A 15706-nucleotide genomic window follows, 5' to 3' on the forward strand; every position below is an offset into this window, starting at 1 on the left:
ATTTTTTTAGTAAACTAAGTAACCAGGGTAGATTCATGGCTATTGAGCACATTCAAGACTTCTAAGCGGATTCATGGCTACTGAAGGTACATCACAGCTAGTAGGGCAGCATCAAACATGAATCGAACGGATGAAGATAGCTTACATTGTGGTGCATGCACTTGTAGAAAATCCAACCATCGTGCTCATCGGTGCTAAAGCGGTAGCATTTGACAGGTTCGTCACAATCGGGGCATCCGACCAATGGCACTTCAACAAAGCGGCCACGCAGACCAGAGCGGGAGCTCGCAGATGACATGTAGACGACGCCGTCCGCGAGGCGACGGGAGCGGTGGTGGTGGCGGAGGTGACTGACTCGAGAGGGGAGAGGAGAGCGCTCCAACCAGGTGTGGCGACGGCGACGGCGGCGGAGGCGGAGGTGACTAGGGTTCGAGATGCGAGGGGAGAGGGCCGACCAGGTGTTTACTTGCGGTCCGGCCAGGCGGGGGGGGGGGGGGGAGTTAATTACGACGATTTTGAAAAAAAACGAATCAGTCGGTCCAGACGAGGAGCTGATGACTTGGCGGTCAACGCCAGCGTGGACCTGCCAGTCAACAACCAAACAGCGCATACGTAGAACAAAACGTATATTGGACCGTAGATGACCACCTGTGGCGTATTTTCGAATATTTGTAACTACAGGGACTAATGTGGCCAACGCGACAAGTATGAGTATCTCCAGTGAATTTTTCTCTATGTTTTATGTTGTTTAGCTATTTTATATTTCAAGTCAAAATCCTAGTGTTTAAGGCTTGGTGGTGCGTCACAGGGAAAACTTGGCTTCATGGGTCCAGATTGGACACGATAATTGCTGCGGGCTGGTTTTAGTGAGAGATTGCGATGTATTTCTGAGCAAACGGGATTGTTCCTACCTCGTGTGGGACAATCGTCCGCTCGGGTTACTCCCATGGAGGAACGTCAGCTAGCTATTGGAGTTCTATTTATAACGTCCGTTAAACAAAGTACCTGTATATAAGGCTACAAGAAAAGACAGTGAAAAGTGGGCCGCTCGAGATCGACTCCCTTTTGGTTTGATCCAAGGCCGACTCGAAAAGAAAAGAGTTGAGTATGATCATCTTATGTAGCTCGACTGATATTTTTTTTTTTGCGGGAAACTATCGATCTATTTATCTTCAATCATGGCAGTACAACGAACATCCGAAATAATGAAAATTACATCCAGATTCATAGACCACCTAGCGACGACTACAAGCACTGAAGCGAGCCGAACGCGCACCGTAGTCATCGCCCCTCCTTCGCCGGAGCCCGGCACAACTTGTTGTAGTAGACAGTCGGAAAGTCGTCGTGCAAATGTTCGGAACAACAACCGCCGCCGATGAAGAGAATTTTAGATCGGAAGGACCCAACCTGAAGACACATGAACAAAGACCGGATCCGAACGGATCCACCAAAGACAACCACCGACTAAATCTCGCGAGATCCGCCGGAGACACACCTCCACACGCCGTCCTACGATGCTGAACACACCATTGGGACGGGGTTAGGCGAGGAGAACCTTATTCCATCTTCAAGAAGCCGCCACCGTCTCGTTTTCTTGAGCAGGACAAAAACCCTGACAAAACTTGAAGAAGCACCTAAAAACATAGCCCTCCCGCCGGCAAGGACCGGGATCCACCGCGCACCCATGTCCCTAAGGGCATAGGAGACGTGGTAGATCGGCGGCGCCGCCGACCGGAGGCAGAAACCCTAGCGGCCTTTTATTGGAGGAGGGACAAATTGAGGAGATGCATGTTTTCTTATGGATACATAGCTCGACTGGTATAATATAATTATATAAAACAATCCTTATATTAGAAGGAAATATGATAATTTATTCATATATTTTGTGTATGCATTTTCTCCATTTATCTAGTACTCCCTCCTGTTCTTTTTACTCCTGATGTAAGATTTGTGTCGAGTGAAACCTTGCAAAATTTGACCAAAATTATCTAAAAACCACCAACATCTGCAATACCAAATATATATAATATGAAATCTTATGACAATGATTTGGTATTGTAAATGTTGATACTTTTTTCCATAAATTTGATCAAATTAGAGGTACTTTAACTTCAGACAAAATTTATATTCAAACTAAAAGGACCGGAGGGAGTAGCAAACATGGAAACTTGGTTAAGAACAGAGAAAAAAATAGACCTCAATATAGTACATGGTCAGCCATGCGTAAAATATCTTCTTGTTGTTTTTTTTTTACCAAAATTTGAGAGCAGACGTATCTTTGTTTTCTTCTATTTCTAGTTCATACATGATCTCTTGCTATTAAGCACGGAGAGAATAAGCCAAACTACCTTAAAAATCATATCATCGTTTTGATTGTAATGATATTGGTTTCTTATCTTGTGTTGTGCCCTGTCTTCTTTGAAAAATGCCTTGAGTTATATTTAAAAATTAAGTTATTTAACTCTAAACTAGCTCGAGATCGACTCGAGGTATAAGCTGAGCACGGGCCACTTTCTACAGGTTGACCATGTGCTTCACTTAGTTCGAGCTCGCTCAAATTTAGTATAAGTTGAGCCGAGTCTAAACCAATTCGCTCGAGCTCGACTCGTTTACAACCTACTCCCTCTGTTCCAAAATAGATGACCCAACTTTATACTAAAGTTAGTACAAAATTGGGTCATCTATTTTGGAACGGAGTGAGTATCTGTATAGTTTGGAGGTAGTCATGATGGGTAAGAGCAGAGATGTCAACAGATCGAAGCACGCATTCTTGATAGATGACATCAAAAGAAGTTTGCAGGAACGTAATTCTTGTATTGCTTATGTACGTGGTAGGCAAAATAATGCTAGTCACTTCGTGGCTAATTTGGGGAGAACTCAATGCCGCACTGTTGTTTGGCTTGGTTGTGGCCCTGTAGGCGTTCTACAGATTGTCGAACAGGATTGTGATTCCTGAGTTTAAGTAATACAAGAGTTATTTCGGAAAAAAAAAAGTAGCAAGAACCGAAGCGTGGCACGACAAAGAGGTGGTTGGCCTCGCCTCAAACCACCACAGTGCCTGCCTTTGGCTCTTTTGCGTTGGGTTATTCTCGCCGTGCGTAAGGACCATGGATCGGATCAATCGGTCAACCTCACCTCGCACCCACTGGACACGGCAGGAGGGTGCCGGATCACACCGCAGTGCTTTGTCCCTCCTCCCTTCTCCGCCGATCGACTGCAGCGGGGGGGGGGGGGGGGGGGGGGGGGGGGGGGGGGCGGGTCAGGAGAACGAGATTTCGCTGGGCTGGGCTAGGCTAGCTAGCTGCCTCCGCGCACCGGCGTGACCGCGACGTGGACGTACTTCGATCAGCTCAGCTGACACGTCCTCCCCCGCAAAAACCTCCCATGGCAACAGCGCTCTCGACGCGCCACCAACCGCCCGCCCAGCGCTCGCTCGATCGCGAGCGCAAACCGCGCGCGCAGAACGTACGTACGTAGCTAGCACCCGCCCGCCACCCACCAGCCCACGTACGTTCGTTCGCGCCCGGGAAGGCGAAGGCGATCGAGAGCCACCTTATAACAGCCCGCACACTCCGCAGCTCGCAGTTCGTTCGCACACTGTACCTCTCAGACGGCAACGCCGGAGCTCGCCGTCGTCTCCATCGATCGCTCCATATAATCCTCTACGCCCGCGTCTGCCTCATCGATCGTCCTAGGTTACTAGCAGGCGCGTCCACGCGAGGCCGACGGAGCACCGCGAGCTGAACGGGAGCCAGGCAGGCAGGCAGGCATGTCCGCCGCGGGGCCCAGGGTCGCCGGTGCAGCCCGCAGGCCGTCATCCCCGAGGCCTCCGTCGGCCGGCGCTGGAGGGAGGGAGAGGCCGCCGTCGGCCGGCGCCGGGGGGAGGGAGAGGCCGCAGTCGACGACGCGGCGCGGCGACGAGGACCCGCGGGCGGCGGCCGACAGCAAGGCCTCCAACTCCAAGAAGAGGCTGCCGACCGCCACGGCGGCCGCGAGGGGCGCGCTCCCGTCCATGCTGCTGCGCCGGTCCGAGCTGCTGCGCCGCGGCGGGAAGAACGGGAACATGCAGTCGCTCAACGTGTCGTGCGCGTCCGAGGCGTCCGACGACTCCTTCTGCAGCCGGGCGTCCACCGGCAGGATCGGCCGGCCAGCGGGGGCGGCTGCCCGGCGGAGGGCGGCCGCCGGGTCGTCGGCGGGGCCCCCTTCCGCTCGGAAGGCTGCCAGCGTTGCGCCGGACGGTGCAGGAGCAGCTGCTGCGGTGGTGCTGGGTTCGATGATCGGAGAACCTGCGGCGGCGCCGGGGCCGCCGAGGTGTCCCTGGGTGACCCGTAACACCGGTAGGTGCTCCAAATTAATCCCGACACTAATCATGTGATTATGGCTTCTTTTCATTAAGGCAAGGACAAATTAAAGGGGATGCTAAATGCAGTTAGTATACAAGTGGATAATCATGCTTTCTCCTTTTGCTATCATGCATGCTATTAATTTGCTATGATATATAATCGGTAGCTCATTTTCTAGCTACGAATAGCAAGTACTCACACAATTAGTACTCTCTATACCCTAATACTAGGAATGGCAAGTACTCACATAATCTGCTATGCTATGTACTCTTTGGCGTACCCTCTATACCCTAAATACCCTAATAGTAGTACTACTAATCAATGAATTTGCACAAATCCGCCCCACTTACCCCTAAAAAAATGCAAATTCTTTTTATTTTATGCACTAAACCAACATTGAAGTAGTCTTCAATGACTCAAAGCATAACTTCCACCAGAAATTCAGTTTCTCTTCGAACATAATTATAAATGTAACTTGCGCATATGATTTTCACATATCGAGCTTGAATATATTTTAGAAAAATACCAGTAGTCAAGAAAATTAAAATTTGTAAAAAGGGAAAACACTTTTTTGGGACAATGTCTAAATGATGGCTTTTGAGAACTAGGGGAAGTAATGTATAGTAAGTGCCGTCAATATATGGCAGACAGTTACTAATTAAGGATGCACGAGGTCTTGAAGAGCTTAATAAGTAAAAGAGAAAGGATAAATTGATCAGTCATCAAGACCTCATGCACCATCATTAGTAACCGTCAGCCAGTATATTCAGCCGTACGTACTATCTACTCCTAGCTAGCTTAAAATTTACACAACTCTACACGGGGCCTTTCTTTATCAAAGCTACCCTGCCCTAGCTATAACTTTTTGGACCAAGACTATGAGTGGTTGCGACTTGTGATGTTTCCTAAGTATATATACACATACATATACCCCTCAAAGCAATATATCCGATTTCCTCACGTTTTCAGAATACAGCACTGCGTCTGCTACAGAATTGTACATCGTATTTTCCATGCTAGATCACGTCTATCGCACTGTACGTACGTACTCATGAGAGACCCTCGTTGCCTCCGTCTATATCAGCTTGTGAACCCACGTCCAAAATGAGACCGCTTTGTAATATACTCCCTCCGTCCGAAAATACTTGTCATCAAAATGGATAAAAAGGATGTATCTATTTTCGGACGGAGGGAGTAGCTGTCTCAAATAATCTCGAATAATGATACCGCTGCTGCATTGACATAGTAAGCTGCCAAGCAGTGGCCTGTGCTTGCGTATTATTGCGCTGACGTGAACGTTTTACCTCTCCCAGGAGAAAGAGAAAACACCTCCAGTATCTTGTACTACTACTGCTATAATTAGCATTAATCTAGGAGGCGATGATTGTGATTAATTAGATCATATGGCCTCAGAGACGTTTGGTGGCGCTGCACAATTGACAAATGCGCAATTTAATATAAAGATGCACTCAGATGTTTGGTGGCGCGTCCGCTATCCGGCGAGTACTTGTCAATTTTATCTCCCCAAAGAATTCCTCCCATTGCCCACTAGCTTGTCGGCACAATATTTCTGAAATCTAATCAAGTTGTTAAACCCTCGACTTAACAAAACCAAGTGGCATGAGCTCCTTTGTAGTAGTCCTTAACCAGAGAGTAGGTGTTTCAATGTAATTGGTCAGTCACAAAATTTAGGTGCAAACACAAATTCAGTGTGGTAAGCAGGGCTTAGCTTGGCCTGAAATTTTTCGCATTAGGTCGCAAACTTGCGATGCGGAGGAGGTCGATGATGGTGGCCTGGGGCTTTCAATCTCTATGTTCCAAGAAAAGAATGGCGTCCCAGGCCCCAGGATATATATCTTTTCTTCTTTCTTTGTTCCTTTTCTCTTGGTGGTGATACTGATGTGCTTATCATTGCTCTCCCCTTTAAATTTATGCCAGTTGAGCTTTGCATCTTTTCTGCAGCGCATTAGGCAGCGGAAACGTATTTAATTGCTCCGGTTGTGCTCCATTGACAGTTCCCTAAGGCTGGTCACAATGGGCAAGAACATAAGCTAGTAACTTACACACTTCTCTAGACTATGTTACTACCTCCATAGTGGGTAGGAACATCTATGTAGTGTCATGAAATGATGTATTTATTAGGTTATAGACTCATTGTTTCTTGAAGTGTGTGATGTTCCGATAACTTAGCTAGTTACCACAAGCACCTCTTTCTTTATTAAATATGTGCCACATAAGCAAAGTTGTATCGGAGTGTGTGATGTTACTCCTAAGTTCCTCCCCATTGTGACCAGCCTAATGGTGTTAATCTGCTTGCAGCTTTAATCTTCCTATAGTTAGGTTTTTGTGCCATTATTTAGTTTCACGTACTTTAGCAAGAGCGTAGGACGACAAGAGAACCGTACAAACTACCACATAGTACTTGTTTGCAGCATTGGAAAAGATGTGTTGCCTTTCATACCCAACAGTAGTACCTGATGATGTCTGCTGATCATACACCTAATTAACTGTTAAGCTGGGACCTCTGCCCTTTTGGACAAAAAAATATTCTGGTCACTGTTGCCGTCTCATCAAAATGTACACTCTCGTCCTTGCTCCAATCTCGCATACTTTCTAGGATCTTCAACTTTCCGTTGGAATCACACCTTGTTTTCCACCTGACTAATGAAACCTTTGGTTTTACTAATGAAATCTTTGATTTTACATCTGTAACAGATCCATGCTACACTGCCTTTCATGACCAGGAGTGGGGCGTCCCAGTGCATGACGACAGGTATGCCCTAATAAGCCTAATGAAATCATCTAAAGTTAAAATGCTAAGAAGCAAATTAATTATGTAAAGTTACAACTTTCAGTCCTAAATCCACAGGAAACTATTTGAGATGCTTGTTCTGTCTGGTGCACTGGCGGAGATGTCATGGCCTGTAATCCTCAGCAAGAGGGACGCCTTCAGGTACGCTCTCCTTTTTACCTCTTAACAGCTCACCAGACACTCAAAATCTCATCAAACACCATGCATGCATGCACTCCACAGGGAAGTGTTCATGGATTTCGATCCTCTACTGGTGTCGAAGCTAAACGAGAAGAAATTCCTGGGGCCATGCAGCCCGGCCAGGTCCCTGCTGTCGGAGCACCGGCTTCGAACCATCGTCGAAAACGCGCACGAGTTACTGAAGGTAAGTTCATCCATCCACCTCCATGTCAGCCAGTCATCCTATCCATACCTGTCCAGATCTTGATCTCGATGGCCTGAACAGCATTGGCAGCCAATTCAATCTGCCCAACAACCGTTTTGTTTACTCTTCTTAGCTTCTTAATCTTAGACTTAATGCCTCCCAGTGTTTCTTTCTGACATCAAGTCTGAACCTCGCTGTTGATAGATCATAGAGGAGTTTGGGTCGCTGGACGAGTACTGCTGGGGCTTCCTCAACTACAAGCCCATGGTCGGCAGGCACCGGTCGCCCCGGGAGGTGCCGCTGCGGACGCCCAAGGCCGAGGCGCTCAGCCAGGACCTGGTGCGGAGGGGCCTCCGCGGCGTCGGCCCGACGGTGGTCTACGCCTTCATGCAGGCCGTCGGCATGGCCAACGACCACCTCGTCACCTGCTACCGCCTCGACGAGTGCGCCGCCGCGGAGGCCTCCGACGGCGGCCACGGCGGCACCATGGTGAAGGAGAAGGAGATGGGCAAGATGTGCGGGATGATGATCGAGTGCGTCAGCCTGGAGAGTTCAATGGCCGCCGCCATGATCAGCATCTCGTAGGCCGTAGCAGCAGCAGCCGGAGATCGTGGCTGCGGCTTGTGTATATGGTTGTTTGGTTTGAGGGTTTGTTTGAGCAATGCGTTTGATTGATTGAGTAGTTGCCGCGGACCGAGCCGTTGAGCTTGTGTGCGTGCGTGTGTGAATGAAAAAGATAAAAGATAGGTGTAGCTTTGACAGGGGAAGCCGCGCGCGGGACGAAGGCTTGTTCCACGATTGACGTTAACAATTCGCAGGGTGGTGGAGCCGTCCCGGATATTGTAAAGTTGAGAGATTGTTCTCTGATTGATTGATCTATATATACCACACTGAAAACAAAGAGGGTCTGATTCTTGGGCTTTTGTTTGTTTGATCGCTCGGATGTCACCGAAGATGGATGATAAACTAAGTCAGTAAAGTGGACCGTTGCAGCGTCGACGTCGTGCCTTTTGGCGCCTTTACACAAATGGAAGACTGGAGAGCAAGAGCAGGACCACGTTTAGGGCAGGATCACTTGGATGTACTCTCTCGGGTTTTAAATCAAGATATAAAACCGGCGTTTCGTACTACTCTACATGGTTGGTCCCTAGACACAACACTTGATCACCCACTTGAATTAGTTGTGTATTTATTTATGCAGTCTAAAATTATGTCATCATGGAAGTATTTTTCAGTCGAATATATAGCATATGAGTACCAGGTTTCAGTTTGCCTCCGGTCCGTTTCTGCAGCCTAAGACGTTACTGTGGTACTGCCACTGTCAAATTTGTGTGTGTGTGTGTGTGTGTGTGTGTGTGTGAGACCGGAGGGCCCGGGGCCAGACCCAAGAGTTGCATCACTTCTGTTTCCCTAGAGTAAGAAACAACAAGTAAGAATGTATATGACGTGTTTGGTTGCTTGCAGCCATTTTCACCACCTTACATTTGTGGTTCGATTGAGCTTAGCTTAGGTAATACAACCTCTGAGCCATGTTTCGAGATATGTTTGGTTGCCCACAAAGCAAGAAGGCTATATTAGGGAAGCAACGAAGCCTTAATGTTTAGTTCCCGCGCTTCGGGATTTTGGCCCTAAAGCGGTTCGTTGTGTTTGGTCGCACACATTCAGCTCAACGTTATAATCCAATACCTCAACATGGCGAGCTTATATTATAAGTACTCCCTTCATTTTTATTTAGTTCGCATATTAACTTTGGTCAAAGTCAAACTTTACACATTTTAACCAAGTTTATAAACAAAAATATTAAGATATATAATAACAAATCAACGACATTAGATTTATTATTGAATGTACTTTCACATCGTATAGATGTATTATGATAAATGTCTATATTGTTTTCTATAAACTTGGTCAAACTTAATGAAGTTTGACTTCAGTCAACTCTAATATGCAGAGTAAATAAAAATAGAGGGAGTATCATCCTTAACGCCGTTGTCCTTTTATGTCAAATACGATCACATGTAACAACAATACAACAATGATGACAGACTGGACAATCGAATATCATGATCTTCAGCCTATTGAACCCGATATGACAAGCACCCTTGCCTCTTCATGACTGTTCTTCTCTTTAAGAACATACCTGAGAACAAACCTGGACTAATCGTCATCTACATACTCCCTAGTCTTAAATCCTCTATAGCAATTGTTCTTGTATCCGTTCACTTGTTCATGGCATGTCTGTATGAACCGTAGGCTCCTGAAACCCTCCTGAGTACACCACATACCACTTCATCTAGCAAGACAGAAGAAAAACAATCTCAACGAGCCTGACAAGGACCACAACGTATGGGACAGAAGCAACATAAGCATGCATGTACTAAGGCATCACAAGTTCATCCTACCTACTATGGTGTCATGATATATACCACCATAAAAAATGGTGGAATCCTACCACCACAAGTTCACCATCACCATGTGAGGGGTTAGTATATACCACCTCAACAAATATACAGGCCATTAAAGTTGCCATGCCCAACTACCAAAAAATGTACATCATCATCATCATCATCATGCATGCATGTCGCCACCACCAGAGACCCTTGCACTACACGTAGTAGTGTTTGCTTAGCTAGGTCCTAAGCCAAAGCGCAGTGTGCTCCATTGGCATCCCAACAAACCCAAGACCTTGTACCATGTTGTCCATGTGGTGCTTAAGAGCGACCACCATATCCTTCTCACCGAAGCCAATGTTGTGATGATAGAGCTGTAGATGGAATGGTGCACGTCAATAGGCTTGCTCTCCCTAATGCAGATGCTAGCTCCTTGATGGTGTCGGTCATGCTGCTAAAAATGCTTAGCTCCTCGTCCATTAAGGCACCATCTTCCTCTTCCTCTTAAGAGTAGGAGCGTGATCAGTAGCAAGCCATCAAGGATGATGGTCTCTTGGGTGCATGGATACTTAGTGATAGGCAAGCGAGAGGCTCACTAGAGCCCATGGCATGCTTGTCAATAAATCACTGTTAGATCGAGTGAAACAAGTGGTATGTTAGCTAACCACGATGTGTCCTTGGTAGTGCTCAACCTCCAACGGAATCGTGAAGGTTTCCTGATCCCATTATGTGACACTAAGGTCTCTAAACTTGGACACTTGGATCAAGTTCGCTCTCCACTTCCTAAGATGCTTATGCACCTGTGTTGAGGGCACCTCTGTGCCATAGAACTCAAAACCCTGCTTGGCAACAACGTTCATGTGCACCTCCTTAAAGCCCTTATTAGTCCTTATCATAGCAACAATGATATCATACATCTTGTTTAGGATAAAAGTGGATATAAAAGTTGCCATCTCATTGTGTTCCCCTTCGTTGACCTCCTCATATGTGCCTTGCAAGTCTTAATGGAAGGCTTAGTAGTTGTCGCAAGCATAGTCACCACTAAAGATGTAGTGGTACCGCCCTTCAAACACATCTGCATCATAAGGCATTGCCTGGCAATCCTCAACATAAGAGGGAAAGATTTGGGTTTCAAACTGAACAATGGCTTGACTAACGTCTTCGTTGGTCATGTTCTACAATGATTAGCAATCAAGACTACTAAACAAGAACAATGCATCTACCATGATACCATACTACTCATGGAATGATCATCAAGCTCAACACACAAGCGCATCTAGCAAACTAGCATGGATTAATCATGAAACTGAACACACTACTACATCTACCATAGTACCATACTATCATACTACACATGGACCGATCATCAAGCTCAACATAGTACCAAATCTACCATAGTAGCATTGCAATCGACACGAAAATCATGTACATCCACCACAACAGCGTGAACTTCATCAGTGCCGACAAGCAAAACCTACCATGTTATCACTAGCATATGATCTACCGCGTCCCCACACATCATGAAGCAATACTTGCATAGCGTACCATACTACTACCTCCGTCCGGGTTTATTGGTCCCCATTGTATTTCGTGCCAAATTTTGACCATAGATTAAACTAACAGAATGTTCACGCATGTCACCAAACATTATATTTTTAAAAACTATGTTCAAATACGAATCCAATGAGATAAAAAAATTTGACATGCATTAACATTTTGTTAGTTAAATCTTTAGTCAAAATTTGGTACAAACTACAAAGGGGACCTATAAACCAGGACGGAGGTAGTAAGCTACAACAAGTAGAGAGTGATTGAACTTACAACCATCAGAGGAGCAAGGAGGAGACAGAGAACAACTTGGAGAAGAGGAGGAAGAACTCGGAGAAGAGGAGGAAGAAGGATCACCACCGTCGACCGGAGAAGATGACACTGCTCGTCGACGAAGAATCTTCTCAGGACAAAGAGCTTGAAGGGGCGATATGGTGGTGGTGGTGGAGGGGGGGGGGGGGGGGGGGCAGTGAGCCTAAGGGGGCTAAATAAGGCGAGGCAAACGACAAGACGTGACCTAGTTACTCCTGCCATTTTTTTGGAAACACGTGTGAGGTCATGCCATGTCCCCGCTCACACGAGCTCGGCGCCACGTTCCCCTCCCTGAGAACATGTGCAAGTGAAAACTGCTGATTCAATCGTTCCTCACGAGCCTGACTGAGTGTTGACTTGCAGGCTCAGCTCAATAGTGCTCACATGCTATCAAACCGGCAAAAATCACACCCCCATGGTTTCACTAGGGTGTGGGGTATAGGGGAGGGGGGCACGACCCACACACAACCAAACACGCCCATAGCTTCTAAACAGCACTAGTTGCCCAAGTACAAACTCGAGACTTGCAATATACAGAAATAACCGGTATAAAAGATCCGGTCATCATCAAGCATAACCAAGCACAAAATCAGTCAGGCCAACTGCAGACACATGCATTACTGCACCACTGCAACACACAGGTTAAAATCTGCATGAAGTTCGACACAAAGTATAACATCATCCAGCGCAAAACTGCTGATCTGCCTACAATGAATGAGGACACAAAGTGTAACATCACCCAGTGCAAAACTGCTGATCTGACTACAGCAAATGAGGAAAATTTACAGCTTTGCAGATGAACCACACCAGTTCCGAGGGGCTTGTGTGCTTTGCACATCTCCAGTCCGCGGAGGTGATAGCCTACTTATTTCGTGGATGCTAACCTATAACTATGTACAAATTCTGAGTTTGTTTGACCTTCACTACCGCTTGCAATTCTTACAATAGTGAAGAGCTTTACTCATTGGAGCAGCGCAATGGTAACAGAAGTACTGTTTACACCTTCAAAACAGAAAAAAAAAAAAAGAACTGTTAGTGATGCCATGAAGTCTGTAAACATATAAAAATGACAACAGATGTGTTTACTGCTTAAAGAACCTGTACATATAACAAAAGATATTGCAGATTTTCTTTTAAAATATATTATGAATGTAGATTTGAGCTTTATAAATAGCCCTAACATTTGATTTAGTATTTAAAACAACCCCAATTGGTCTGACTTTTGTTCATGTGTGATGGCAGGTAGTCCTGACTTGCTTACTCAAAGTTAAAATTGCCGAGACAAACTGTGGCAGTGGAGATCTAATGTAAGATAAACCAAATCAACAAACTCCCAACAGGAACTATGCAAGATAAACTAAAACAATAAACCTCAATACACTCCCAAAGGAACTAGCAAAAAACAAATTTCCAGAACCGTATAACTTGATAGGTAATGCTTAATGTAAGAAAAAAACAAAACCAACAAGCTTCCAACAGAACTGTTCAAGAAAAACTAAAACAACAATCCCAGTACACTCCCAAAGGAACTAAGCAAAACACAAATTTCTAGAACCGTATAACCTGGGAATGCTAAGTCTCCTGGTATTATAATACCAGATACAGGTCCTAACACATCTAACAAGCTATTGGCTATTATAACTGGTTTCACGAAAACCCCCTTTAGTTACTTTAAATAGCAACCCGTGGATCTTATTTCTATAAAACAATCTTCACCCAGAGAATATAATCTAAAGAAGGTGGGCTAAGAAGAGTGAATTTTGTTCACTGCGGCACATGCACCCGGTTGATTTTAGAAAATGCCCTTTTAGAAGTTCTACAGGACTGGATATTTTTGGGTAGATGTACATTGATTGATGACTTCTGATCCTGTAGACTTTGGGACAATATATTAGTTCCTGTGATAAACAAGAAAAAATTGTATACATTGTTTTCTGGGAACACATTTTCAAGCCAGATAACGTTGATTGACTACTGCATTTTCCAGTAAGTAAGAAAGAAAGAGACATAATTTTGGATCAAAATTTGCATATTCACACTTCATAGATCAATGTGCACGCACAAAATAACAGATATTTTTGGAACTTAAAAGTAGGCAAATGCAACCTCGATGTGTGCCGGCGCACTGTCTGTGGACTAAGGGTGAAAAGTTGTCAAATACCACCCCATTTACAGAATATCAAGTTTTCCAGTTCTGTTAGAAAATACAAGTTGTCTTGCAAATGATTTTTCCCTGTTTTATCCCCATTTAAATACCCGCAAACATTCTCACTCTTATATAAGGGGATCCACTAAGTCATTTCCTCGTGTTTTTCCCAAATAGATGGCATCCCTAATCAATGTGCACTGTTAGAATAACACAAGGGAGTATATTGAACATCGCCCTATGGGAACTGCTATTAACAAGTAAAAGTTTGTTTAAAAGGTCACAAGCCAAACCAGTTGCTACCCATATAAGTAAAATGTGCACCCAGAAATACAGCAAAAAAAATGGCAGGATTGCGCACTCAGCATAGTACATACTGATTAGGTATATTATGACAGACCTTAAAGAACGACTTATTGTTTAACTTTGTAATCATGGCCATCCTTCCACAGTACCAAGCAAAGAGTGTGAATATCACAGCTAAAGGTGGAGAAAAGTATTCTTAATTAGGTTTGACTTGTGTAAACTGAAGGGCAGATTAGTCTGCCACGCCTCTTTATAGTGCACATGAACAAAATTGGAAGAGGAACATTTTGGGTTTGGGATATTTCTACCATCCATTACGTTAGTCCAAGAAAAGGGCATGAATTGCAAGGGAAACATGATTAGACAGATAAACTACCTGCACTTCATGAGCAAGCACCCAGCGATCCTCGAGACGTACATCTTGCAGCTGGGGCACCTCTGCCATTTATTCTTGTTAGCCAGTTTCTTAAGCATCAGATCAGTCTCCCCCTTCTCGTCATCCCCAAGCCTCCTTAACTCCTTACACTTGATTCCGTCGTGCCACGGCACACGGCACCGTGCGCAGAACATCCGATGGCAATGTGGGCACTCGGTGTCCCTGATTTTCACCGTCCTGTCATTGTCTTTGATCAGCAACGCGGAGCAATCCTTGAAAGGGCAGTAGTACTTCTCATTCCCTAGGGACTGCTCGCACAGAGTAACACTCCAGCGATCGAAAAGCTCCTGGGGAATGATATCTCGGCATGGTTCAATCTCAACGAAGCCCTCTGTGCATTCAGGGTCAGGGCAACCTATCGATTCCACGTTCTCGCCGATCTTGGTGGCGACGTACCGCCCGACGCAGCCATTGCAGAAGGCATGCGAACAGTGGCTCACAATAAACTGCTCTGAAACCTGAACCTTCTCCATGCAGATGGCGCACCTGAAGCGGTTGCGCTTCCGCCGCTTCCCCGAATCGCTCGGCTCATCTTCCACATTGCATAAGACTGGAACAATCAGGCAACTAGCAAGCGCATTTTACGCGCATCTGCATTGAAAATCGGAAAGCGAATCTGTAGATGTATTACCTTCCAATAACTTGCGCTTCCCCTTGCGGTCGCGAGGGGACTCTTCGGTGGATTTCCCGGAGGTGCCGGCGACGTCGGGCCCGGACGGGGACGCCGAGGAGGAGGCGGAGGAGGAGGTCGGGATGGCGGTTGGAGCGCGGGAGGAGTCGATGGAGAGGAGGATGGCCTCCTGGATCTGCATCTCCTCGGGGTCGAACGAGTCGCCAAGGAACGTAATGCCGTCGTCCTCCTCGGAGGAGACGTAGATGGGGAAGTGCGGGTCGTCGGTGGCGGCTTGCGCCTCCATGTCCATGGCCGGCGAGGAGTGGTGCTCAGCCAGCGGCGGCGGCTCGTGATCCTTCCGATCCGTTTGGTACGGGGGAAGCGGGGCCCGTGTCTGCGTGGCGGTGGGGCATTGCGGGACACGTGGACGGGTGGG

The 15706-nt window shown here is 46.2% G+C and overlaps 2 protein-coding genes across 4 annotated transcripts; one reads left to right on the forward strand and one right to left on the reverse strand.

Annotated features, from left to right (window-relative positions):
• Window positions 1-3374: 3374 nt before the first annotated feature.
• On the forward strand, window positions 3375-8434 carry LOC123112092 (uncharacterized). Its single transcript, XM_044533010.1, has 5 exons — window positions 3375-4337; window positions 7059-7116; window positions 7213-7296; window positions 7378-7519; window positions 7724-8434. The coding sequence occupies exons 1-5, from the start codon at window positions 3770-3772 to the stop codon at window positions 8102-8104; spliced, it is 1233 nt and encodes a 410-aa protein (XP_044388945.1). The 5' UTR covers window positions 3375-3769; the 3' UTR covers window positions 8105-8434.
• A 3924-nt stretch (window positions 8435-12358) lies between these two features.
• On the reverse strand, window positions 12359-15706 carry LOC123112093 (probable E3 ubiquitin-protein ligase RNF144A-B). 3 transcript variants are annotated; one of them, XM_044533011.1, is made up of 3 exons: window positions 15289-15699; window positions 14598-15207; window positions 12359-12771 (listed from the first exon to the last, which is right to left on the reverse strand). In XM_044533011.1, the coding sequence occupies exons 1-3, from the start codon at window positions 15578-15580 to the stop codon at window positions 12693-12695; spliced, it is 981 nt and encodes a 326-aa protein (XP_044388946.1). In that variant the 5' UTR covers window positions 15581-15699; the 3' UTR covers window positions 12359-12692. The 3 variants fall into 3 exon arrangements, with proteins under 3 accessions (XP_044388946.1, XP_044388947.1, XP_044388948.1); XM_044533012.1 differs by having other exon boundaries at window positions 14598-15189; window positions 15289-15693; XM_044533013.1 differs by lacking the exon at window positions 12359-12771 and having other exon boundaries at window positions 14594-15207; window positions 15289-15706.

The sequence above is a fragment of the Triticum aestivum genome, chromosome 5B (genome assembly GCF_018294505.1).
Source record: "Triticum aestivum cultivar Chinese Spring chromosome 5B, IWGSC CS RefSeq v2.1, whole genome shotgun sequence".
Classification (NCBI taxonomy): Eukaryota; Viridiplantae; Streptophyta; class Magnoliopsida; order Poales; family Poaceae; genus Triticum; species Triticum aestivum.

Bases quoted from the DNA above. Each gene is read 5' to 3' on its own strand.
- LOC123112093 (XM_044533011.1), bottom strand. From the start codon at position 15,580: ATGGACATGGAGGCGCAAGCCGCCACCGACGACCCGCACTTCCCCATC. The intron at 15,208-15,288 runs GTAATACATCTA...TGATTGTTCCAG, and splicing joins GAAGCGCAAGTTATTGGAAG to TCTTATGCAATGTGGAAGAT. The intron at 12,772-14,597 runs GTAGTTTATCTG...TCTGTTTTGAAG, and splicing joins TGCTTGCTCATGAAGTGCAG to GTGTAAACAGTACTTCTGTT.
- LOC123112092 (XM_044533010.1), top strand. From the start codon at position 3,770: ATGTCCGCCGCGGGGCCCAGGGTCGCCGGTGCAGCCCGCAGGCCGTCA. The intron at 7,117-7,212 runs GTATGCCCTAAT...CTAAATCCACAG, and splicing joins GTCCCAGTGCATGACGACAG to GAAACTATTTGAGATGCTTG. The intron at 7,520-7,723 runs GTAAGTTCATCC...CGCTGTTGATAG, and splicing joins ACGCGCACGAGTTACTGAAG to ATCATAGAGGAGTTTGGGTC.